Source organism: Rhinatrema bivittatum, chromosome 7 (assembly GCF_901001135.1).
Source record: "Rhinatrema bivittatum chromosome 7, aRhiBiv1.1, whole genome shotgun sequence".
Lineage (NCBI taxonomy): Eukaryota > Metazoa > Chordata > Amphibia > Gymnophiona > Rhinatrematidae > Rhinatrema > Rhinatrema bivittatum.
The window spans coordinates 180,943,278-180,968,064 of NC_042621.1; the positions used below are offsets into that span (position 1 = coordinate 180,943,278).

The window sequence follows — 24,787 nt, forward strand, 5'->3', positions numbered from 1 at the left end:
CTTGGGGGTAACAACTTGGTAACCTTTCCTGCAACAGTTAATCAGGTGGATTAAGAAGGACCTCATTGAACTAGTCTCCTGATAGCCAATCACCTGTTTGTTATGGTCAGACATTATCCTGTCCCCCAAATGAGCTGATCTGAAACTCTGGGGGAGAAGTCAAAAAAAGGCTAACTGCCAAATCGACATGTGGACTCAAAAGTTGGGCTGACTGCACATTATGCACTGTTGGGCAGATGTGAAATGTGAATGCATGTATTGCCTAATATAATACACTTGTCTGATATTGGTTATGGAATCTTCAACAATGCACTGCAGAAGGTCTTGGAGTATCTATTTTGTGGCACCGGCCCTTGAGAAGGTTTAGTGGGGGACTCGAGGCAAAGAAACCCCTGCCTTATGCCTATGGTGGGCAGCCAAGCCAATGGCAAGCTCTGATGGGTGGTGCAAGTGTTTTCAACATGGTAACAGGCCAGCTGTCAGCTGCCAAGGGAATGCCTTTACGGCAAAAGGAGGGGCGTGATTATGCCTCTGTCAGGTGGCCCCTTGCTTGGTAGCAAGGCAGGGGACTGACTAGGGAAGATCATTGCCTTGCTTGGATTTATGGCAGGTGGCAGAAATTCGGGATGCAGCCTCATTACCCATTACCACGGTTCAGGTATGGGTTTTTACTTGCTATATTAACTGCTATTTTAATAAAGCTGTGGCCTTTACTGCCTATTCATCTTGTTGGGATTTTCATATCATTACTATTATGCTCGAACTGGAGGTGGGCGTGTGAGGAGGGAGAGGACGGTCAGGATGGGACAGAGGTTTTAGTCCTGGCTCTCAGAGTCAATACTTCATTTCTCAGTCATGAAGTAAATATTTAATTCTTTTTTTTTATATCTTCCTTTCTAATCCTATCTTGTCTATTGCATCCTTTATTCAGTTTTAAAAATGTAATTTCTGTTAACAAATCCAAAGAAAAATTCTGATGTTACCACAACTTTATAAAATGCAAGTTGTGATTCTCTTCTAATTTTTGTTTTTAATGTTCTATGGATGGTGTCACAAATTAAATGGAATCTGTTTAATTTGTTATATTGTTATAACTAAAAGTAATGTTATAACCAAGGTAATTGAAATGCAAAATGTCAGAGAGTATTGTTGTAAATGACTATTTTAATTACATTTTTGTTTTATGTAGTATAACCTGTCATCAACAAAAAAATATTGTACTTATCAATTGAATTGAATTTTAGGGTCAATTACATTTTTCTATTTTCCAAGATGGTCATTAATATAGATATCAAACATTTGGCGATAAGCAACATCCTTGTCTTATTCCTTGATTTATTTCAATCAGTTTTCTTTCCATAGTCAATGGAGATTATTTTATCATATAGACTTTGGATGGCATTTGTTAAGTGCCTAGGGTATCTTCTCTTCTTTAAGATTTGCCACAATTTATTGTGCTCAATCCTGTTGTATTCTTTTACAAAATCTATAATATTTAAATGTGCTAAACTCTCTCTTCTTTTTTCCTATTTGTTGGATTGTTAAAATGTCTACATAATAGTGCCTCATCTAAAACTATTTTGTTCATCTTACAGTGGAACTTCTGAGATTGCTGTGAGTCTTAAGATCTTGTTGTATATTTTGGAACCTATATTTAGTATGCTAATGTCTCTCAAGATTTCATAGCAACTTTGTTCTCTTTTTAAAATGAAAATTTTACTCTATCCATTTTCTATACTCTGGTATTTTATATTCCAACAAAGATTTATCAAATGCAATAAACGTTTAGAACATAAGAACATGCCATATTGGGTCACACCAAGGGTCCATCAAGCCCAGCATCCTGTTTCCAACAGTGGCCAATCCAGGCCATAAGAACCTGGCAAGTACCCAAAAACTAAGTCTATTCCATGTAACCATTGCTAATGGCAGTGGCTATTCTCTAAGTGAACTTAATAGCAGGTAATGGACTTCTCCTCCAAGAACTTATCCAATCCTTTTTTAAACACAGCTATACTAAATGAACTAACCACATCCTCTGGCAACAAATTCCAGAGTTTAATTGTGCGTTGAGTAAAAAAGAACTTTCTCCGATTAGTTTTAAATGTGCCCCATGCTAACTTCATGGAGTGCCCCCTAGTCTTTCTATTATCCGAAAGAGTAAATAACCAATTCACATCTACCCGTTCTAGACCTCTCATGATTTTAAACACCTCTATCATATCCCCCCTCAGTCGTTTCTTCTCCAAGCTGAAAAGTCCTAACCTCTTTAGTCTTTCCTCATAGGGGAGTTGTTCCATTCCCTTTATCATTTTGGTAGCCCTTCTCTGTACCTTCTCCATCGCAATTACCGGTATATCTTTTTTGAGATGCGGCGACCAGAATTGTACACAGTATTCAAGGTGCGATCTCATCATGAAGCGATACAGAGGCATTATGACATTTTCCGTTTTATTCACCATTCCCTTTCTAATAATTCCCAACATTCTGTTTGCTTTTTTGACTGCCGCAGCACACTGAACCAACGATTTCAATGTGTTATCCACTATGACACCTAGATCTCTTGATTTCTGTTCTATATTTCCAAAATTCCATACCTATGTTGTCTACTTCAGTAGCTGTTGTATTTGTTTGTTTTAGTAATTCATCTTCTACTTCTTTCATACTCAGTACATCCATGTCTACACTATGGGCCGGATTTTAAAAGGGTTACGCGCATAAGGTACGCGTGTAACCCTTTTAAAATGCCCTACGTGCGCCGAACCTATTTTGCATAGGCTTCCGGCACGCGCAAAGCCCCGGGACGCGCGTAAGTCTCAAGGCTTTCCTGGGGAGGGGGCGTGTCGGGGGGGCATGTCGCGATCCACGCGTCGTCGAGGGGGGCGTGTCGGGGACGTGACACGGCCGGCGCGTCATCCAGGGGTGGCGCCACGGGCGTGGTTTCGGTCCGGGGCCATGGCCACGGTCTTCAGACCAGCCCCCGGTCCGGAACATGGCGTGCGGCAGCCGGCCAGGCGCGAACAAAGTTACGCCTGCCTTGAGCAGGCGTAACTTTTGCGACAAAGGTAGGGGGGGTTTAGGTAGGGGAATGGAGGGGAAGGTGGGGGGAGGTGGAAGGAAAATTCCCTCTGAGGCCGCACCCCCTTGTGCGCGCTGACCCCGGATTTTATAAGATACGCGCGGCTACGCGCGTATCTTATAAAATCCGGCGTACTTTTGTTCGCGTCTGGTGCGCGAACAAATGTACGTGCGCACACTGTGTTTTAAAATGTACCCCTATATATATTTTCATTTGAAGCATTTGTCAATCATGTACTGTGGATTATACTATAAATGTCATCTTGTATTGCATGTATCTGTGTTCGATATGGGTGGGAAGAAGAACATTTTTCGTTTTGTTTTTCATTTCATTTTCAGCAGTTTGATTTTTCATGATTATCATTTCATCAAATGTTTATTTCATTTATTTTGTTAAAAAACAAAATAAACAAACAAAAAATAAAACCCAAAAATGAAAAAAAAGTAAAAAAAAACAAGGCTTCTTGAGGCCTCCCAAGCTTCCCACCCATCCCTCCCATCTGAAAAATTGCTGGGGCCAGGATACTCCCTCGCCCCCAGTTACCCAGTCTAGGGGGATCCAAGCCTGGTCCTTATGTATGGCGTAGGACAAGATTGCAGAGACCTACCATGGTCTAGGTCTATGCAAGGCTGAGGCTTCAGCCAGGGCCTAAGCATCAGGGTGCTCCCAACTTCTAGGCCCAGGCCGAAACCTTGGCCTTGCATAGGTTTAGACCGCAGTAGATCACCATGACCTCTGCCTATCTCCTACACAAAGCCCAGGCTTTAAGGCCAGGACCCTGATGCCTGGACCTCCACCTAGGTCCAGAGGCCAGGTCCCGATACCTGGGCCAGACCTGGACCCAGGGCCGATGCCATGACCTGGTCCAGAGACTGGGTCCTGATGCCAAGGCCTCGGTCTGGACCCAGGCCTGACACTGCGACCTAGAGGCTGGGTGCTGATGCTGGGGCCTCAGTCAGACCCAGGCCCAACGCCGCACCCCGATTTGGAGGCCGGGTCCCGACACCATGACCCAACCTGGAGACAGAGTCCCAATGCCACAAGCCAATCCAGAGGCCGGATCCCTCCACTGGGGCCTCGACTAGACCCAGGCCCAACACTGTGTCCCAACCCAGAGGCCAAGTCCCAATGCCGGTGCCTTGGCCCAGACCAGGTTCTATGCTGGGGTCTTGGCCTAGAGGCCAGATCCTGACACATGGGACTCAGCCCAGGGTCAGTTAATTAATTAGCGCCATTTTGATGTATGGCAATGTATGGTAATGAGTATAATTAACTTCAATGTGACCACAGCAGACTTTGTCATTTGGCTTTCAAGTGCTGAAGAAAGAAGATGAAGAAATGGAGCTCCCAGGCCTGGGCTCCGAGGTATTAGCCTGACCTGGGCCAAGGCCCAGGCATCGGGATTCAGCCTCCTGGCCAAGGCCCCAGCGTCAGGACTCAGCCTTTGAGTTGGGTCACAGCATTGGACCTGGGTCCGGGCCAAGGCCCCAGAGTTGGGATCTGACCTTTAGGTCAGGTCATGGTGTCAAGCCTGTGTAGGACTGTTATGTTTGGTGTGTCTTGAACTTAATTAGTGGGCCCTTGGGTCGAGGCAAGCAAAGACTCCGCCCACAGGGAGGAGCCCTGTGGGCCCTTAACCCAACAGGCAAGGTCTCAGCAGATATACAACAGAGAACAACTTTATTATACAGCAAATCCTGTAGAGCAAGCAGATGGGTCTGGAAGAGCTGAGAAGTCTAGTAGAGCTCCGCAGCGCAGAGAGTCCCGGTGAATACCTTATCTAGGTTACTTGTGCTGGCTATCCCGGTAATGGTCCGCAGCGCGGGGTAGGCCGGAAGCCGCTGATGGAATGCACAAGACATGATGGATCTGGTAGTGGTCTGCAAGCAGGATAACCCGAGAATCCGTGCCACAAAAGTAGTGTACACCGGAGGTAGAGGCAGAGGTAGCAAGCCCCGAGAATGACTGGAGCAGGATCAGCCGAAGTAGATGAGAGTGATGCAGGAACTCACTGAAATGAGAAGAGAGAGAGATGGCTCTCTGAGGAGCAGATAGCCCTGAGTGCGGCAAGGCCCCCGAGGAGCAGGTACCTAGGTCACCCAGTCGTCAGTGAGGAAGTCCCAGAGTAGCGGAACTAGCAGGACGAGATTCCTTGCTAACTGGTAGCTCAGATGGTCAGTGAGGTTTAAGTATCGTGAGCGGGTGACGTCAGGTGGTGGGGACACCCCCGAGGTTCCCGCCGTGACGTAGTTAAAAGGGAGGCAGGCGCGCGTGCCTAAGTAACCCCAGATGAAAGATGTCTGCCAGGAGTGCCCACGCCGTGCCGGGCATGCCATTAGGGTCGGCGTGTGGAAGTGGAGACCGCCATTCTGCTCAGACTTTGAGCTGTGTAGAGAAAGGAGGTGAGCAGCATAGGTCGCAGCCGCTTACGACTAATGGGCGCAATAGGGGCCAAGGCCCTGGTGTTGGGACCCTGCCTCTGAGTTGGGTTGTGGCATCAGGCCTGGGTTTGTTACGAGGCCCTGGAATCAGGACCTGACCTCTGGTTCAGGTCCCAGTGTCAGAACTGGGTCCGGGCCAAGTCCCAGGCATTGGGCCTGTGCTGTGATGCTGGATCCCTGGAGCAGGGAAGTTTTTTTTACATTTTTGGGGTCTTGGTCAAGGCCCCGGTTCAACCTAGGCCTTGGCTGAGACCTTGGCATCATATTCAGGCCTAGGCCACGGTTTGTATGTTGGGCCTCAGACTATGTCTAGGCATAGGCCTATGACTAGCCTAGGACTAGGCTTTGGGCCTAGTCCTAGGTCCAGGTTCTGGCATCACTCAATGGCCTAAGCCAAGGCCCATGCTTTGGGTCTCAGCCTATTCCATAGGCGAAGCCCCAGTTTCGGTCCTGGACCTAGGCCTGACAGATCAATTTTGTTTTGAAAACGAAACGTGAAAACCAACAAAATTTTGTCAAAATTTCAATCGTTTCATTTTGATAATCAAATGAAACAAAATAGGAAATGTTTTTTAATTTCCTATTTTGTTTCTCCCGAATGCCATCTCTAGTGTTTGATTTTGTTCAGAACGATTTAAATGTTTCATAAGTTTATACACCATGGTCTGTCTACCATGTATATCATCTTTTATACTGCTTAAAAATCTATCCCAAAATTTTTATGTGCCCTTCTTATTACATTCATTGTGATGTTTCTTTTGTAAGTCATTTTATAACTTTAACTTCATATGTCTACTTCTGTACATAATTATATGCTACTTGGTTTTCTTTTCTATTTTTTTGCAATTCATCCTGTCAGTATTCCTATTTTTTAAACCATAAGATCAAAATAGATGCCACTTCCTCTGTAGACCCTTGTTTCTTTAACCTGGGCAGATAGTTTAACATAGTAAAATAGTAATGATGACAGCATTGTTTGTTTTATCCTGTAATATAATGTTGCAATTGCTTTATTTGAGCTATGATGATTAAGTTTATATCTTAGATATTATTTAGGATTTTATTGATTGTGTTATGTCTGTGTTATGCTTTTCATTTTAACGATTTTTTATTAATATCTGTTCTTATTTTGTATGTTTGTTGTGAGCCACCGTGGATATGGGCCGCATACAAATAAATTCAGCCATAAATTTAACCATTACCATAAAAAGACCAAATGGTCCATCTAGTCTGCCCAGCACTTTGCTTATAATAGTAACTGCTGCTTGGTGCAGATTTCCCCAGGCGTTCTGTTAAAGGTAGTGACTGCCGCTCCATGCAGGTTACCCCCTTGAAGAAATATTATACCATCCCTTTTTTTAAGTTTTTAGGGATCCGCAGTATTTGTCCTATGCTCTTTTGAATTCATTAATTGTTTTCATCTTCACCACCATTCTCTCTGTGAAGAAATATTTCCTGTTATTGGGTTTTAGACATCCCCCTTGGAGTTTCAAATCATGACCCCTGATTCTACTCTTTCCTTTCCAGCAGAAAAGTTTTGAAGTTTGTGCATCATTGATACTTGTCAGGTATCCGAAGATGTGAATCAAATCTCCCCTGCACCCTCCAGGGTATATGTATTTAGATCCTTCAACTTCTCCTCGTAAGTCTTCTGAAACAGACCCTATACCATTTTGGTTGCCTTCCTCTGTACAGTTTCCATCTTGTCTCTATCTTTTAGAGATACAGACTCCAGAACTGAACACAAGAATCTGTACAAGGGCATTATTACTTCCCTTTTCCTGACAGTTATACCTCTCTCTATTCAGCCCAGCATCTTTCTGGATTTAGATAGCACTTTGTCACATTGCTCCACCGCCTTCAGATCACAAGACACAATCACCCCAAGCTCCCTCTCCTGGTCTGTGCATGATAGTCTTTCACTCTCCATCATATACAGCTCTTTTGGATTTCTGCATCCCAGGTGCATGACTCTGCACTTCTTGGCATTGAATTGCAGCTGCCAAATCTTCAAACACTCTTCAATTTTTCTTAAATCACTTTTCATTCTCTCTACTCCTTCAGGCATGTCCATTCTGTTGCAGATCTTAGCATCATCTGCAAAAAGGCAAGCTTTTCCTTCTAACCCCTCCACAATGTCGTTCACAAAGATATTGAACAGAGCTGATCCCAAAACCAATCCTTGAGGCTGTCCACTTAACACCATTCTCTCATCAGAGTGGGTTTCATTTACCATTACACATTATTTCTTGTCAGTCAACCAGTTAGTTATCCACACCACCACCTTGGTGCCCAAACCCAAGCTTCTCATTTTATTGATGAGTCTCCTATGTGAGACCATATTGAAAGCTTTGCTGAAATCTAAGTAAATAACATCAAACGCTTTTCCTTGATCCAGTTCACTTGTCACTCAATCAAAAAAGGGCAATGAGATTTATCTGGAAGGACCTTCCCCCAGTGAATCCATGCTGCCTCGGGTCCATCAATCCAATAGATTGTAAATAGTTCATTATTCTTTCCTTCAGCAGAGTCTTCATTAATTTTCCCACCACTGAGGTGAGTCTAACCAGCCTCCTCTCATGTTAAGCAGGACCTCAACCACTCTTCTCCAATCACGTGGCACCACTTCCATTTCCAGGGATCTATTGAACAGGTCTTTCAGTGAACCTGCCAGCACATCTCTGAGCTCCCTCTGTTTGCTGGGATGTACATCATCCAGCCCCATGGCCTTGTTCACTTTCAGGTTTCCTAGCTCTTTCCATACATTCTCTTCTGTAAATGGGGTAGCACCTGCTCCACTCCCGTCCATAGTCTTGTCAAACAGCAATGGTCCTCCAGGCTCTTCTTTAGTGAACACTAAACTGAAGTGCTTGTTTAATATTCTGCCATTTCTTCATCATTCTCCATACTTTGCTTCTCATCACCTTTCAATTTCACTATACCACTATAAGCCTCCCTTATTTCTCTTCCTTATATCTGAAAAATGTTGTCACCTTGCTTTACTTCTTTGGAAATCCTTTCTTCAGCTTGACCTTTTGCTTTCCTGATTTCTTTCTTCATCTCCTCAGTGTCACCAGATATTCTTCACTATCGGGTAGATTTAAAAAAAAAATACACGCTGGCGTCCATGTGCGCATGCTATCCAGCATGCACATGAATGCATGATTTTATAGCATGTGTGCATGTTATAAAATCCAGGGCAGTGCGCGCAAGGGGGTTGAAAATAGCAATTTATGCACGGCAACGAGATCAGACCGCCCCCAGTTCCCTACCATTCCATTCTAATTAAGGAATGGACAAAGAAGGAACTTTCCTACCCCCTACCTACCCTCCCTCCCTCCCCAACCCCTTTCAAGGCCCTACCTTTTTGTTTTTTCTTGTTTTCAAACTTACGCCAGCAAATGGCCATTGTACCGGCGGCCTCCCGCTCCACTCCACCCCACCCCCGGGACCGCCCCTTGGAAGAGGCCCAGCTCTTATGTGCGTAACAGGAGTTACGTGCACGGCCGAGCCTCTTCTAAAATGCGCGTGCAAGGCACAGCCGCACACGTGACCCCCGTTTTCCCCATGCATAGGGGATTAAAAATCAGGCCTTAAGTGTAACTACCACATAACTCTTTGAAAATTACCCTCATGGACTTTACAAGTGCTCCTATTCCATGGGGAAAGGTAGATTCCCAAGACTAGCATTAAGACCTCCAGTTATAATGAGTCATTTTTATGAAATGTATGTGCCCCATGGTTTTCTCATGTATTAATACATAAATAGAAAATTATTAGTCTGAACAACAGTGGTGATGCTGTAGTAATGATGGGGAATCATACTCCTGTTATTGTAGTTTATTGAATAAATACAGACCTATGTGCAGAAAGGCTAGAACTGGTTACTATTGTACAACATTGAATAATTCAATCAATCATCCTTTAGAGTTATTTTCAGCTATAAAGAAATTGACTTCCAAACCTATGAGGTTAGAATTTGTTTTGCTGCCATGCGATGAGCTAGCAGATTACTTTGAGAGCAAGATAATGAGTATTCATGCATAAGTAGGAGTAGTAACTGGAGCTGATAACTCAGCGTCGCATACTGTAATTGAAGATGGATGGTCCGAGTTTTACATGTTAGCCATACAAGTAATTACTTCTCTAGTGGTAAATCTATTTCCTCCCTTTTTTTACTGGTTAGGGCCATGAAAGAATTTTCATTTACCATTATAAAAGTACTGGTGAGTAAATCAATGGTGAAAGAGTATGCGCTAGAAGTACTAAAAATAGCAACTATAAGGCCAACCAAGAAGGATGCTGCAATATCAGCTGCAAAAGTGAGTAATTATTGTCCAATATCAAATTTGCCTACCCTTGCCAAGATTTTGGAGAGGGGTCCTTTGCTGCAATTGGATGATTATTTGTCTGATCATGATTTCTTGGATGATAACCAATTTGGTTTTAGAAAAGCTCAAAATACTGAGCTTTTCTTGTTATCACTTTTAGACACATTGTTTTGCAGCTGGATCCGTGTTGAGGTGGTTCACATGCAGAGGTCAGCAGGTTCAACGGGGATGCATGCATTCCTCATGGCATAAGATAAGTATAGGAGTATCTCAGGGGTCAGCACTGTCGTCCATCCTTTTTAACCTTCATTTGCTCCCATTGGGAAAGATCTTACAGGCCTTGGATTTGGCTTATTTTATTTATTCAGATGATCTACAGGAAATGAGTTTCCTTCTGTGAGCTTTGAGAACTGTATGATTACAGTAAACAAACTGGTTAGCACACAATGGTCTATTCTTAATTGTATCAAAAACTAGACTCCTTTGGGTGGGCAAGAGATTAGCTAATGCATCTGAAACTTCAATACATTTATCTAGAATTTCACTATCAATATTATCTGAAGTTCATAGTTTGGGGATTTTTCTGGACTCTCAGTTGACTTTTAAGCCTCATATTCATCATGTACCCAAGATAGCTTTCTATAAATTGAAGTTATTAAAACCATTGACATTTTTAATACTTGTTGATTTATTTACAAATGCCTTGCATGCTCTTGTGATAGGGAATGTTGATTATTGTAGCAGCATGTGTAATGGCCTTCCTGAGAATTTACTTCAAGTGCTACAATTAATACAGCATGCTGCAGCCCGAGTTTTGAATGGTCTAACAAAAAAAGGATCATATAATCCCAATATTAAAGGACCTGCATTGGCTTCCAGTCTGGTGGCAATCCAGGTTTAAATTATTATTAAAAGTACACAAGCTATTGTATTTTGAATATTCGTGTTCCATAAAAAATAAATTACAACGGTATGAACCTACCCATTGTTGTGATCCACTAATTCTCATCTTTTCCAAGCACCCACTATGAGTTTATAAGTATGAGCAGACAAGGAATACAGCATTTCGATATGCAGCCCCAGTTTTGTGGAATATGTTGCCTTTAGAGCTAAGAGAGGAGAGAGATGCTGTTAGAAAGGGCTTAAAAACCCTGTTTTTTAAAAAGAGGCTTTTGGGCAGTGATTCATTATATATGTATTTGACCTGTTTGTTTTGTATTGTATTTTATTACGTTTTGCATATTATGTTTTAATTTCCCTTGTTTTATTGTATGATTGATTTATGATTACTAACTATGTACTCTGCACTGAACTCATTGGTTTGGAAGTTTGCGGAATATATGATTTTAAACAAATAAAATTGTTCCAGTTTATCATCTTTCTCTTCTTCAAGGGCATATACTCCAATTACAGGTAAGTGGCCTCTAGCAATTTACATAATTATGATAACAATTCTAAGTTTATTGTAAGGGAGTGTCCATGTCTTTCTTGAAATTACAGCATCCAGCCATCAGAGGGCATGGAGAAAGAGAAGAAGAACAGCTTCTCTGAGGCAGAGATTTCTGGGAGATGCAGTTTCAGGAAGATATGACCTGGAAGGACAGGTGTGGCCAATTAGGCAGCTGCCATTGTTTGAATAATTATGCAAATATGTATCATGATATTTTAATCTGTGATCTGCCTAGGACAACTGGTTTCAATGTAGGTATAGTATAACAATTTTAAAATATAGGGCTTGTCAACAAAGAAGCAGAGGCAGCAGAACCTTGGAAGCAGCGAGTGAGTCCGAGGCTTGACTGGATAGAGCCAGCGGGACCCAAGAGCTACCACACTGGTAGGGGAATCTCCGAGCAAGGGGGTTGGAGAGAAGCCAGCTGCTTAGAGTTTTAGAAGTTTGGCACTGCAAGGCACCAGGGAACTGGCTATTTTTTGTCTATTTCAAGGAAGCTGTTCTAACTGGGAAGTAAAGGCCTCTAGCACATGAATATTTATGCCCTGGTGCTGCAGTATTAGTCGTAAAGTAAAAGAGGAGGGGAGAAAAATGCATTTGTGCTAAGCTGTGGGGTTTTTCTCTCTGAAGCATTACCGTCTGATGCTGTATATTGGTAAAAAGGGAACTAGAAGTTTAAAAAGCATCACTCTTGTATTTGTCCTGTGGAGTTTCTCATACAAGAGCAGCCAGCAGGCTGCCAGAAGAGACACTTCCAGACTAGATAAACTATTACATTTATAAAAGTATAACTTTTTATTCTAATTTTCCATTTCTGGTTTATTAGAACCTCTACTCCACAGCATGCACTAACATTTTGATTTACTCTGCTAAATACCTTTGCATAATCTCCACTCTTTTTCTTTAATGACCATTTAATTTGGGGTGAAGGGAGGAGGGGTGTTAGCATTTTTGTGAGCTCAGTTTCTTTTGGTCAAAACCTGTGATGTTCGCCATTGCAATGTTCAACATATCCATAATCCTAATTCCTTTCTCCTTTCCTTTTCCCTATTTAAGTCCTGTAAACAAGTCTTTCTGGTTTATTTCCATTCTGAACGAATTATCAGTCTGCAGAACAATCCCCAGCTTGAGGGGGGCCTGTGCTCCACTCTTGGCCTGATTCTTCTTTTGAGAACTGTTTGGCAAGGGTGGCCCTACCAGGAGCTTATTCCCCTCAAACCTCCTTGCCATAGTCAAAGTGGTGGGCTCAAGGGGAGGACAGTAAACAATCTGTTCTAACGCGGTTCCATTAATTCATAGATCACCAGAACGTTAAGTGCGCAATGGCTGGGGCTCCACCGATGAAGGCGGGTGAAAATGCCGTCTTTGAGTACAGTAAGACTAAGGCTCTAGTTGAGTCTGCCAGATTGAAAATGCCCATGTGGCTTAAGAAAGGGCCTGAACTGAAGGATAGCTTAGGGTGTGCCAGGCTGCATTAGACTCCCTTATTTTGCTCTGAAGTACAGTATTTCCTCTGCTGTATATCAATTTTTGGCTCCATGTGACATTACTGGATGGTCGCAAGTCACTGGGAACAGGCTGGATCAGATCTACCTCATGCAGGGAACCATAGTTCTGATATCCCCAAGAAAGGCAGGACTGTAGTTTCAGAGAGCCCCTAAGGCTTGCAAGCTGATCTTCAAAGGGAATTTCTCTTTGAAAATCCTGTGGGGCACAGTGCTGCAGAGATTTTTTTTTTTAAGACATGGTGTTTTCAAAATAAAATCTCCAGACATATCTGAGCCGACCAAACCTGGTTCTGGTGCTGCACCTTTTCCCTGTAGAGCAGGAAGGCAAATTTCAAAAGGCACCTTTTCCTCAGGTAAACTTCTGTTTACTCATGGAGAATCTCTTTGCAATTGTCTAGTCTAGTCTAGTCTAGTCTAGTCTGGTCTGCACTAGCCCAAAAACATTTCCCTTCACCTGGACTGTTCTTATTTAAGTGCTCAGTGCTACTGCATAATAAACCTTTGTTTAAATATTCATAAGAAACAATAACACATATATAGAAGGCAGGTTTCAAAAGATTTTATGTTGGTAAACGCAGGTAAAAATTGTGTGTGCGGTTACCCACGCAGAGAAGCAGGCAGGTGCAAGACGATTTCATTTTGAAATCTCTGTGATTACTTTAACGCAGGTGCAAAGTACACAAATATGAAAAAAAAAATACCCACATGTCCAGAGGGAGTTTCCCCTCTATAGTGACCTGCAACCTCTCCGGGCAGTTTCAACATCGCCCCCTTTATGTTTCATTTTATCCATCCACCTCTTTCTCCTGCTGCCCAGGGTCATGAGGATCACCACTGTGCCTCACAGCTTCTCCTCTGGGTCTTAACAGCTGAGACTTGGGGGGAGGGGGTAAAGCTAGGTAAAATATTGGAAAGCATGTTTTATATAGTTTTTTAAAATCATTTGTAAAAATCTATGCAATTTTAACATAGTCATGCTACATAATAGTGATTTGCACTTAATGTCAACAGGTATTGCTAGCTGAAAAAGAAACTTATTAAGCTGACTGCTGCGATTCCTGCTCACAGAGTTTCCCCCGCGAGCAGGCCTCTTACCTTCCTGCGCTGCCTTCTCCTACACGGCTGTGGTTGTCAACTTCCGCGGCATTGAGCCGCCCTTTGAGGCCTTGCCTGCACAGCCGAGTGCTGCTGATGTTCCCTTCGCGGCCCTGCTCGTGCCGCTCACGTTCCTCCCAAGTGGCCAGGAGGCCGCCGCTGCCATCGCGGCCCGGACCGCTACCCTTGGGGCCATCACTCGCGGCAGGGAGCCGCGAGTCAGCTGCTCTTCAGCGGCAGGACTGCCGTGGACTTGTTTATCTTCAGCGGCATGGAGCGGCTACTGCTGGGGCCTGTCCTGCGGCCGCCCCTGAACGATCCCCGCGGCATAGACGCCGCCGACAGTCTCTTCCTGCTTCAGCCTGCCTCTAGGTGTGTAGCCACGCCTCTTCACAGCATTTAAAGGGTCTGCGGCCGAATATGCCCCGGGCCCCACCTGATGACGTCTTCCTGGGCATCTTCCTGGTAGCCCTATTAAAGGGCTTCTCCAGCACTCCTGCCTTGCATCGGAGTTCTTTGTCCCTGGAGGTTCGTCTTCCAGTGCTCCGTCAGGTCTTCATTCTTTGTTGGAGCTCCATGTCCTGTCTTGATTCCTGAATCTTCGTGGCTTCCTGATGTTCCGAGGTTTCACTCCTCCTTCGCTTGTTCCAAGTCCTGAGTTTCTTGTCCTCGTCTGAGTCTCTCAAGCGCTCAGAGTTCCTTCAAGTCTTTTGTCCTTCCAGCTCCTCGAGTCCTCCAGATGACATCCTGTTGGGTAAATCTGTCTTGTTGGTTCCTGTTCTCATCATTGGAGTCTCGTTGTGGCTGGGTTCCCTTCCTGCGCTTGTCCCACGCTCCGCGTGGTCTGTGACCAGCCTTCTCCGGTTGTGTAGGGCGTGCAGTGGGACAGGGTGATCCGTGACCAACCCATTGGGTCTGCCCTGCCGTGGGCTATATAGGGCACCCTGAGAGACAGTGCCAATGTCTGAACCGTCCAAGTTCCTCGTCCATGCCCAAAGCCTTCTTCGTTCCAAGGCCTTAGTCTGCCCTCATCCTCTGTCCGGCCTGCTGCTTCTTGCCATTACCCAGCGGCAGGTCCGAAAGGGCTGGGAATGGTCGGAGGACCATTCAATAACCAGCATTATGTTGTTGGCCTTCCAGAAGCATGCAGGTCCGGTAGAGGGTCAGACCTTCAGTCTTCACCCATGCTTGGACACGCCTCGCCTACCTCTGTGCTGCTCTGGAGTCTTCTGGGGTCGTGCCAAGGCCTAAGGGCACACAATCTCCTTAAGATGGGATCGCTCTCCCAGTGTTCCCTAACACTGACAGCTGCTGTAAAACATGCTGTCCTCAAACATCCTGTTCTCGGTGCAATTAGTTTTCTAATGCTGATGCCTAAGTACTTACGTATTTCTGTGTTTTCTTGCTGTGAAACTTACAGAATGTATAGGGAAGAGAATGACAGTTTATGTTTCCAAGAAGACCTATTGTTTCTCAGCACTGGGAACAATGCACACAATGACTACATCAGAAGTAAAGATATTCCAATATGTAGAATGTTTGACCTTTAAAAAAAAAAAAAAGCGCTCTCCTTTACAGAGTGTGTACAGAGGCCTCGCATTATACCCATACCTGCACATTTGGCCTTTCCGTCACCTCAGTTCCATTTTCTAGATAATGAGTTTCAGTATAATGCTTCCCCATTAGTCCCCTGAAAAACAGAGATATTATCATAAATAAAGTGCCATACATCACGATGCGCACTTCCACCCAACAGAGCATTTCTGGAAAATTTACACCACAGTGAAGACAGAAGGAACAAACACTGCCAAAGGCCCAAGATGATTGAGTACTGGACAGCGCATAAACTTGAAACAGACTTATTACTCTGCTCACACAACCATGGTTGTTGCATCCCCTTGCATTTTCACATTCGGCTTTCTTAAGCCTTTAACCTGCATCCTCTTTTCACTTCCATCCTCTCTCTCATTTGAAACTCGGAAGTACTTGAATTCCCTGAGTGGGCTCAGTGGAGTCTCTTTGTAAACAGGAAGTAGTGGCAGGAGAAGATGAGCTTGAGAATCACAGAATGGGCAGTGCATGTGTGACAGGATTCCAAACTGGGGGTCCCTGTTTCCATGAGCTGGCCTTGGTTTCCAGAGTTTGGACAGGGATAAAACAAAATCAAAGGTGGAGTTTGTGCCTAGAGATAGGACGTGGACCAGCATTTAGCAGCTTCTCTATTGGTTGAGGTTACTGTACAGTCAGAGGACTGGATTTGAGGCAGTGAGAATGTGAATGCCATTCAACTTGGCACAAGGAAGTAATCTTCATTGGGATCAGGACCATAGAGAGCAGCCTCCAAGTTGGTCAGAGAGTTCAGCAACATGTGATATGCTGTAGGACAATATGATCCCCATTTCCTGAACCAGAGTCAGAGGTTTTACAGACTGTCAGAGTATCTGCATGAGCTTCATGCTTAGAGAAACAAATCGATTGAGTCTGATTCCTAGGAGATGATGCCATAGACCATGGACTGAAGGGATGCCTTGCATAGGAGGCTAAATAGGTCTATGAAAAGTTACTCCAGGGCAGACCAGGTTCCAGTCTGTTTGAGTTATTCCCAGAAGCAAGGCATCTCGGCTAGGGGCAGTGCTGTGGTGGAGAAAGGGGGAATTGGATATGGATGACAGGCAATGCTGGGTCCTGGTTTTCTTTTTGGTCTGGGATACTGATACGCAGATATTAAGGAAAAAGCACAGGACTGCTTTTATGCCCAGGTCCAAAAGCAAAGCATGTTCAAGAAGGCTGCTCACCCTGTAAAAATGTTGCTAGCAGTAATTTTGTTATGGGTTTGACAGTTGCTTGGTTTTGATTGTGATCATTTCTATCCTTAACATAAGGTTTGGGGGGTAACCTGCACAGAAAGGCAATTACTACCCGTAACGGAAACATAGGGATAACCTGCACAGAGCGGCAGTTAATACCATAGAAACTTGCTGGGCAGACTGGATGAACCAGAAGACCTGAAACCTGTCAGCTTCTATGAGAATCTGCAGACCTGCGGCTGCCGGCCTACCAAAGTTCCAGAACTTGGCTACTACAGATTTAAAATGATTAGCAAATTGATACTTAACACACTGATTTATTTTTTTTTGTAGAATTACTGTCAGCAATTACATGCCGTAATTCTTTTTGGAGAAGAGACAAGTTGTCTCCAAGTCAAGGTTTTTATAAAATATATAGGATTAATGTTATACAAAATATAAGTAATGTTTAAACTAATAAATAAGTTGGATTTGAAATCTGAAAGATAATGGTCCAATTATTCTAGCATAAACATAGCAAAACATTTATGGAATAGACACTTTGAAAAACATTTAAGAGTAGTGATAGCTGCCCCAGGCCAAACATTACAATCTCAAGATAAATGCCTGAAACTTACGTGTTTCTTTCAAGATGAAGAATATAATTATGCTCTTCAACATTTATGGCATACTGGACATTTTCAGGATAGGAATTCTAAAAACATGAAAGGATTATTTTATGATTAAAACAATAGAGGAAAAAGAAGTATATAGCCAAAGAAACTGCATTTGTCCCAAACATTTAGGTCCCTTTCATTCCCTTCTTCCCCATCTCCTCATCCGCTGAGAAAATAAAAGCCGGACAAGATCCGCTGTCAAATGAGCATGTTTATTTAACTTTTAAATGCAAAACATATGCTGTTCTTCATGCCTTTATTACCCTAATGGAGACTAAAGTGAGATTTTAGCAGTATAGATCTTAGCCTAAGAAAATCAGAAGAAACAGCTACATGATGGCTTTTACTGTTAACAGGTAAACAGATTTCTGCTGCCCCACGAAACGTGTGTTAGCGGCAGAAGATGAATCTCTGAAAAAAAAGGTCAGATCGCAAAGTCATTTCCCAGGGAAGAAGACACTGAATTTCCCTCTCATTCAGCTCTTCTGAGTCCTGCTGCCCTCTAATCGCAAAGCCATACTAGGCTGTGCCAACAGAGCTGGGAAACACCGCTGTCCTTGTTGTCATTTAGATAACCATGATCAGGGGTGAAGCTATAGATTTTTACTGAGACAATATTATGGTTCATGTTGATCTCCAATAATTCACTGAGGCAACAGGCTGTAGCCTCAATGGGCTACAGTGTCATTTCACAAAAAGTAAAGGACTACCATGGTAGTTGACCTCAGTAGACACAAGAAGCTTGCATCTTTAAACATTTGTTAATCTTATAAAGGTACTGTCCTTATATGAGTTTACTGGCTATATTTTAATTAGTTTTACACCACTATTGTACCCCGTCAGGATGGAAAAAGTACCATGAAAGATATGAGCCATTATTTTCTGCCACTGGTAATTACATTTATTCTACAAGGTCATTGAAAACTAAATAGCAGCACCATACAAACTCATTAGCAGAGTTTGGTTTGGCTGCTGAAGTAAATTTTGACCAAGCTAGGCTACCACTTTAAATATGAGGTCAGCTTGGGAGAATGAAAAAAAAAAGAAATAGCATCTTAGACATGACCTTCCCTTCATGGTGAGTAACATAGAGTTTAAACTTTACTTCCCCTGGAAAGATGACTTCTTTGTGACATGTAGTTAATTGCTGGCCTTGAGAAGCTCTCATGAAGGAGCTGATCTTTGAAACACTGTCATCTTGAGGAAAAAGTCACATGTTAAATGTGACAAATGTTCTGTAGCCCTCCTGAAGACCCGTTGTGCTAAATTCCTTTCAAATAAACAGAGTCCACATAATGGATGTATAACCAGGTAGTTAATAAGTTGTTGCCTTATGTTATTTGGTGACATAAAATGGTTGTTCTGTAATAAGGGTCTATGGAAAGTCACATTATTTTGATGCATGTCTATGGTGACTTTGCATATGTATTTCTGATTGTTGTATGATTTTATGCTATTTATTAATTTAAATCATTATGCATGTCATTTTGTAAAATCGCTTAGAGTGTTCGCATAAAGCGATTAAAAAATTATAATAAACAAACAACATAAGGTTCTTAAGGCCTGATTCACTAAGGCTTTTTTCCCATTCTGTGTCTATGGGAAAATAAGTTAGAGCAGTGCTTCTCAACCGGTTAGTCGCAACACACCAGTGTGTCGCCAAGCAGCGGCAGGTGTGTCGCATGCTACCGGTCTCCCGCTGCTCTTCCCCCACCGAGCGAGAGGCAGGCTATCTTCCACTGCTGCCGTTGCCGCCCGGGCTATCAGCACGTTCAAGCCTGGATGGGAACGGCAGCAGTGTTAGTGGAGGCAGGCAACTGCAGCTGGGCCTTTTCTTCTTCTTGCTCCTGCCCCCACCCTGGCCCGGAACAGGAAGTGATGTGTAGTGGGGTGCGCGGGAAGAAGAAAGAGCCATGCTGCATGAAAAAGTAGTGGTGGCAGCATCGGTCCCGAGCAGTAGCGTGGGCCCGGAGCAAAATCAGAAGCAGCCAGAAATCGGCACAGGAGACAGCAGAATTAGCCTCCCGTGGCCGATGGGATTCTTCTTTCTTGGCCTGCGGAGGCTAAAGGAGGAGGCTGCTGCAGCTACCATTTGTGCTGGGGGGGGCGAACAGGAAGTGAGAGAGAGACAGCCAGCCAGCCTGTCTGTAAGTAGGAGCATGTATGTGTGATTGAGAATGTGCATGTGTAACTGTGACTGAGAGCCTATGTGTAAGTGAGAGCATTTGATTGAGATCATCTATGTGAGAGAGAGCATGTGTGTGATTGAGAGAAACTGGTTAGAGAGATGATGTGTGTATATAGGAGAGACAATGGAAGTGACTGGTCAGGGAGATGACTGGAGTGTGTGTGTGAGAGAGTAAGTGATTATGGGAATGAGAAGCCTGTGCTTGGCGAGAGAGCTAGCATAGGAGTAAGAAACATGGGTGTGTGTGAGACACAGCATGGGAGTGAGAAGCCTGTATATATAAGATAGAATATGGGAGTGGGAAGCCTGTGTGTGTGTGCATGAGAAAGAGAGACTGATCGGGAAGGTGACTGGTGTGTGTAAGAGAAAGATTGGTCAGGAGATTATTGGTGTGAGAGACAGAAACTGGTATGCGAGTGTGACTGGTATGTGTGTGTGTGTGTGTGTGAGAGAGAAAGTGATTATGGGAATGAGAAGCCTGAGCATGTGGAGAGAGCCAGCATAGAAGTAAGAAACCTGGGTGTATGTGAGACACAGCTTGGGAGTGAGAAGCCTGTATATGTAAGACAGAACATGGAAGTGGGAAGCCTGTGTGTGTGTGTGCATGAGAGAGAGAGAGAGACTGATTGGGAAGGTGACTGGTGTGTATGTAAGAGAAAGACTGGTCGGGAGATGATTGGTGTGTGAAAGACAGAAACTGGTCTTGGGGGTGTAACTGGTATGTGGGTGTGTGAGAGACAGAGAGACTGGTCGTGGGCACTAAGGAAGAGGACCATGAGTACAGAGCTTAAGCCACTACTGCTTCTGGTGTGTGCTACTGGCTTGCATGGAAGAGGAGTAGGAAAGCTGCTGGAGGGGGTTAGTAAAGGTGGATTTTTATGTTTATTTTTCTTGATTGACTGCCATTTTAATTACTGAATATTATGTGATGTGTCTGCTGTTTTGAAATATTTTATTGGTATTTGGAGAATTTTAAATCGTTTTATGAGTTTTTAATTGTTGGATATTATTCTGTTCATAGTTATTGTGAAACATTTATTCTGCTTTTTAGTATAGTTTTACAATTATTTCTGTGTTGGGATCTATAGCTGCTTGGCTAGTTCTGTTTTCTTAATCGGAGGTGTATTGGTGTTTAGGGCCTGATTTAATATTTGTAGTGTTTCCTTTTCATAGGTAGGGTTGTTACTGTTTGGGTGCATTCCATAATACAGGTTTAACTGTGTGCGGATTAGTTTGTGCATTACTGCAGATCCTGGGACTATGTTAGGTCGGTCCTGTGTATGTGACCGAGGTGAGGTATTTTACTGTATCAGTCTTATTTGTTGTATTTTCTCAAGAGGACATGCATTAGTGATAAATGCGGTCTTTTCATAAGTAGGGCTATTCAGCCTGGTAGTTGGAATTTGTGTTGCTGTTACTGAAATGACACTAGAACCAAAATATATTTTTTGTAAGGTGAGTTGTACGGGGAATGTCATAATTCTGCTTTACATCCATAATTGTGGGTCAGGGGGTTCCTGTGGATGCAAACTGTACTTTTACATTTAGCCCCGTGACGGTCACATGTTCAGTGTGTCACACATGTGAGAGGTGTGTCCCGACAGATAAAAGGTTGAGAATCAGGCCCTTGGTTTGGAAGCATAATGTACGTCAAGGAGAAAACATGGTATAAACTCTGTTTGTTTGAGCTTTTCTTTTTCCTTGTGGGAAAGAGCTCAAGATGCAGTTTGAAAACCACAGCTAATCTTTACAAAGAATGATGTAATTTCTGACACAGAGTCTGAAGCAGTTTTTAATATGTCTGCATAAACAAGGTCTGAATAAAGTTTTTTTTTTCCAAAAGTTTGGTGCTGAAAATCAACTCAAAGTCAGTGAGGTTCAATGGGCTCCTCAGAGATGCACAGCATTTAAGTACAGCACACTATATCCCCTAAAGGAGAAATATATATATATATATATATATATATATATATATATATATATATATTTTGTTTTTACATAAAAGCTTATTAGATTTGACAGAATGTTTGTTGTGATTTGGTTATCCCCTGGGACTAAATTTTAGACCATAAAACTCACCTCAGTTATAATTAAGTGTAATGTAACTGAACCCATGAGGTAACGGATATGGCATTATCTTACAAGCATGAATTAATAGTGTGTCATAGTAAATGCTTGTTGTATTTTCAGGGAACATCCAATAATTCTGTGTACTTTTATTATTCAGTGCTCCTGTTCTAAGAGGGCCTATGTACTAAAAATATATACTTTTTTTCTTTGCTACAGAAGGAACATTGGGTTTTTTTACCCGATATGCTAGACTAATGATATGCAGAGCCTGCACACTCAGAGGGGTGCGCTAAAGTAAGCACAGCCCTTTGAATGCACAAAATGCCCATGTGCTGGTACATTTCCCCTCCCTCAACTCCCTGATAATTTCCTAGGGTTGCTGCCATCTCACATCAGTCAACTAAACAGGCTGATCCAGTCTTGGTTTTGCCCCATTGCATGCATGGATATGTAGTTTCTTGGTGCCATGAGCTTCATGTGTAACCAGTCAGGGATTTTTCTCCTGTCTTAATAAATGCTCCCTCCCACAGTTTCTAGTCTGCTCAGTGAGTTCAAGGGTAATGAGGCCGGGAGCCATGCACCAGGGCACGTTCCAGAACCCTATATCATGAGATATCAACTCAGCCTCCAGATGTCTCCCATATTGATGACCACAATTCCTTCCCACCTCCCAAGGCTGTGAGCACTACATCTGCAGCATTTCCAGCCACAGCCACTCCAAAGTAAGGGAAAACTTGATCTGGGAGTCAAACCATGGGCCCTCTACATGGCAGTGTACAGCACTGATGCTGAACCACTGGATCGGTCCCACGTCTGGTGATTTCTGATGCAGAAAATGCCTACCTGTTTGGAATAAAGATCTCGTTTCACAGGAGATGCTTTTAGCCTCTGAGGTATCACACTTTCATATTTTTCTACATGGGCAAGTTGACTGGATTGACTGGTAGAACATTCTGCAAAGATTAAAAAGTGAAAAGGCTACATAAATTTATTTTGAAATACAGCTGGCCTGTTCCTTACAATAATTATGCTGATTCCTTAGCCATTTGTGGTGCAGCTCTGAGCACTTCCTCATGCAGAGAGAGAAACGCTCTTGCTGGTAATGTGGCGACAGTGACTGCTGTCTCAGGGCTGCATTCTATTAATTGAAAAACAAAATAGCTGAGGGGTTCATGCTGCTGAAACATAACCTCATTAAATAAGCACTAGAAATTGCTGTGCAATACACCATCTAAACCCCTTTTATGTCTGCTCTACCAGGGACAGCTGTTCCTCAACTCGTACGGTTGTAATTTTTACTTTGCTGCAATGTTGAGTAGACTGGAGAAAATAGTCAACTTGACTGCTAGTTGACTCCATTGTATCATCTTTTGGGCTTAATCCTAAACTGCTTTCAGGTTTGTTTTTTTTGTCACACTTAATTTATTTCTTATATTTCTAAGCAATTTGCAATAAGAGTGTAAACCTTTTGCTATGCTCACATTCACTGCAAGTCCACACATCAGCTATTTGTTCTGTGTTAATTCATTTACTTCTCATGTAGAGCTTCCTCATGACATTGAAATAACTTTCTGACAACGACCAGCACCAGGGTTGCCAACTGGCTCCAGTTTGGGTTTTTTTGGTATAGACTAAGTCGATCCTAGTTTTTACCTCACCACATGCCCGGATTGTATTTCTGGTTTCTAGAAGATCTGCAAGACTATAAGTCCAAGTATGTAGTGAGGTAAAACCAGAATTGGATCAACCTGAATTGCAAAAACTCAGTAGGGCCCTGATTGGAGTGGGGTCCTTCAGAGTGACAAGCATGTCTGATTTTCAGGATTTCCACAATGAATATGAGATTTTTGCGTACATTGCCTTCACTGTATGCAAATATCTCATGCATATTTATTGTGGAAATCCTGAAAACCTGACTTCTTTGGTGACCCTCAAGAACAGAATCCAGGGACCTCTGACTTTGATTCATAATAGTAGGATTGGCTGAAAAGGAGGAATTTTCAAAACCTTAAATCATATTTCTCCTCAGAAATGAAAAAAGAGGGAAACTTAATGATCTTGTTTGTATAGATTGACAATAGAATGAACTAACAATTTAGTTTGTTAGTACTGCTGCTTTCTGTATCAACCCAAATTAAGAATAACGGTGCAAGTTAACAGAGTAACTAAATGGCTGCAGGTCAACAGGGGCAGTCTGAATCAATCTTGGTTTCACCTCCAGTGTATGCAATGGGAGAAAAAACCAGAACTGACTCAGCCTTTCTCCGAGGACATTGTAACCATAGAGCACAGGGTTTGTTTTACTTCATCTAAAAAAAAAAAAAAAAAAAAAAAAAAACTTGAACTGACCCAATATTTATTTGGTTTTTTTTTAATTTTATTTTGAGGTCTAAAGAAAAACATTGTCTGAATCCCTGTATATGTAACAAACTTGATAAAATGGCAAACCTACAGCATTCTGAAATGAAACCAAGCTTTAAAATTGTGTTGACTGGCTGCTCCCCAGAACATATGCAGCTTTCACTCCTTACATAGTTCAATTATCAAGTCAAGTAACGGCTTAGGTTCTAATTGAATATAAACTATTCATGAAGGGGTAGCATTTGAAAAACATCTAACATTGGACAAAGGTATGCACTAGGCTTCACAAATGCATGTCTGTTTGTTATACCATGTAATGTTTTCCAAAGTAGATTGCCTGTTCCACAATAGCAAACCTAGTACTTTACTGCTGGCCAATAAAGAGGCATAAAACTAGAAGTTTCATGCAGAACTAATGGAGCCTGATTTCCTGGATGTGTACATGCATGTGCATCCATGCATATAGGTAGTTCCCAAACATCCATACTCGTCAGGATCTTCTTGGACTCCCTGACATGTTCCCAAAATATGGCATGGATAGGACACCAAACACAAAAGTTACTGGCAGGGCACACAAACACACAGTCATTTCATAATCTTACTCGTCTTCCTTTGGAAAGTAGACTATAAATGATAATCTTTTACAGTAAAAGCAAAACCCTATTTCAACAGATCTTTCACCGTAGTTTAATAGGAATTTTTAAAAAATGAAATAGATGAAAAACAGCAAAATTCGTCCTGTTTGCTGCACTCTCATTCTCTTGCAAAACTGGCCAATTTTGCCATTTTTCACCTTTCCAG

At 42.8% G+C, this 24,787-nt stretch overlaps 1 protein-coding gene across 3 annotated transcripts in view; it reads right to left on the reverse strand.

Annotated features, from left to right (window-relative positions):
• Window positions 1-24,787, reverse strand: part of ADAM8 (ADAM metallopeptidase domain 8) — a 190,609-nt gene that overhangs the window by 140,133 nt on the left and 25,689 nt on the right. For 2 of the 3 annotated variants that reach the window (XM_029609581.1, XM_029609580.1), the window contains exons 2-4: window positions 22,469-22,578; window positions 17,329-17,405; window positions 15,516-15,594 (exon numbers count right to left, since the gene is read on the reverse strand). In XM_029609581.1, coding sequence (XP_029465441.1) covers window positions 15,516-15,594; window positions 17,329-17,405; window positions 22,469-22,578 — 266 coding nt within the window. The remainder of the gene's footprint in view (window positions 1-15,515; window positions 15,595-17,328; window positions 17,406-22,468; window positions 22,579-24,787) is intronic. The other variant, XM_029609582.1, reaches the window with a different exon arrangement.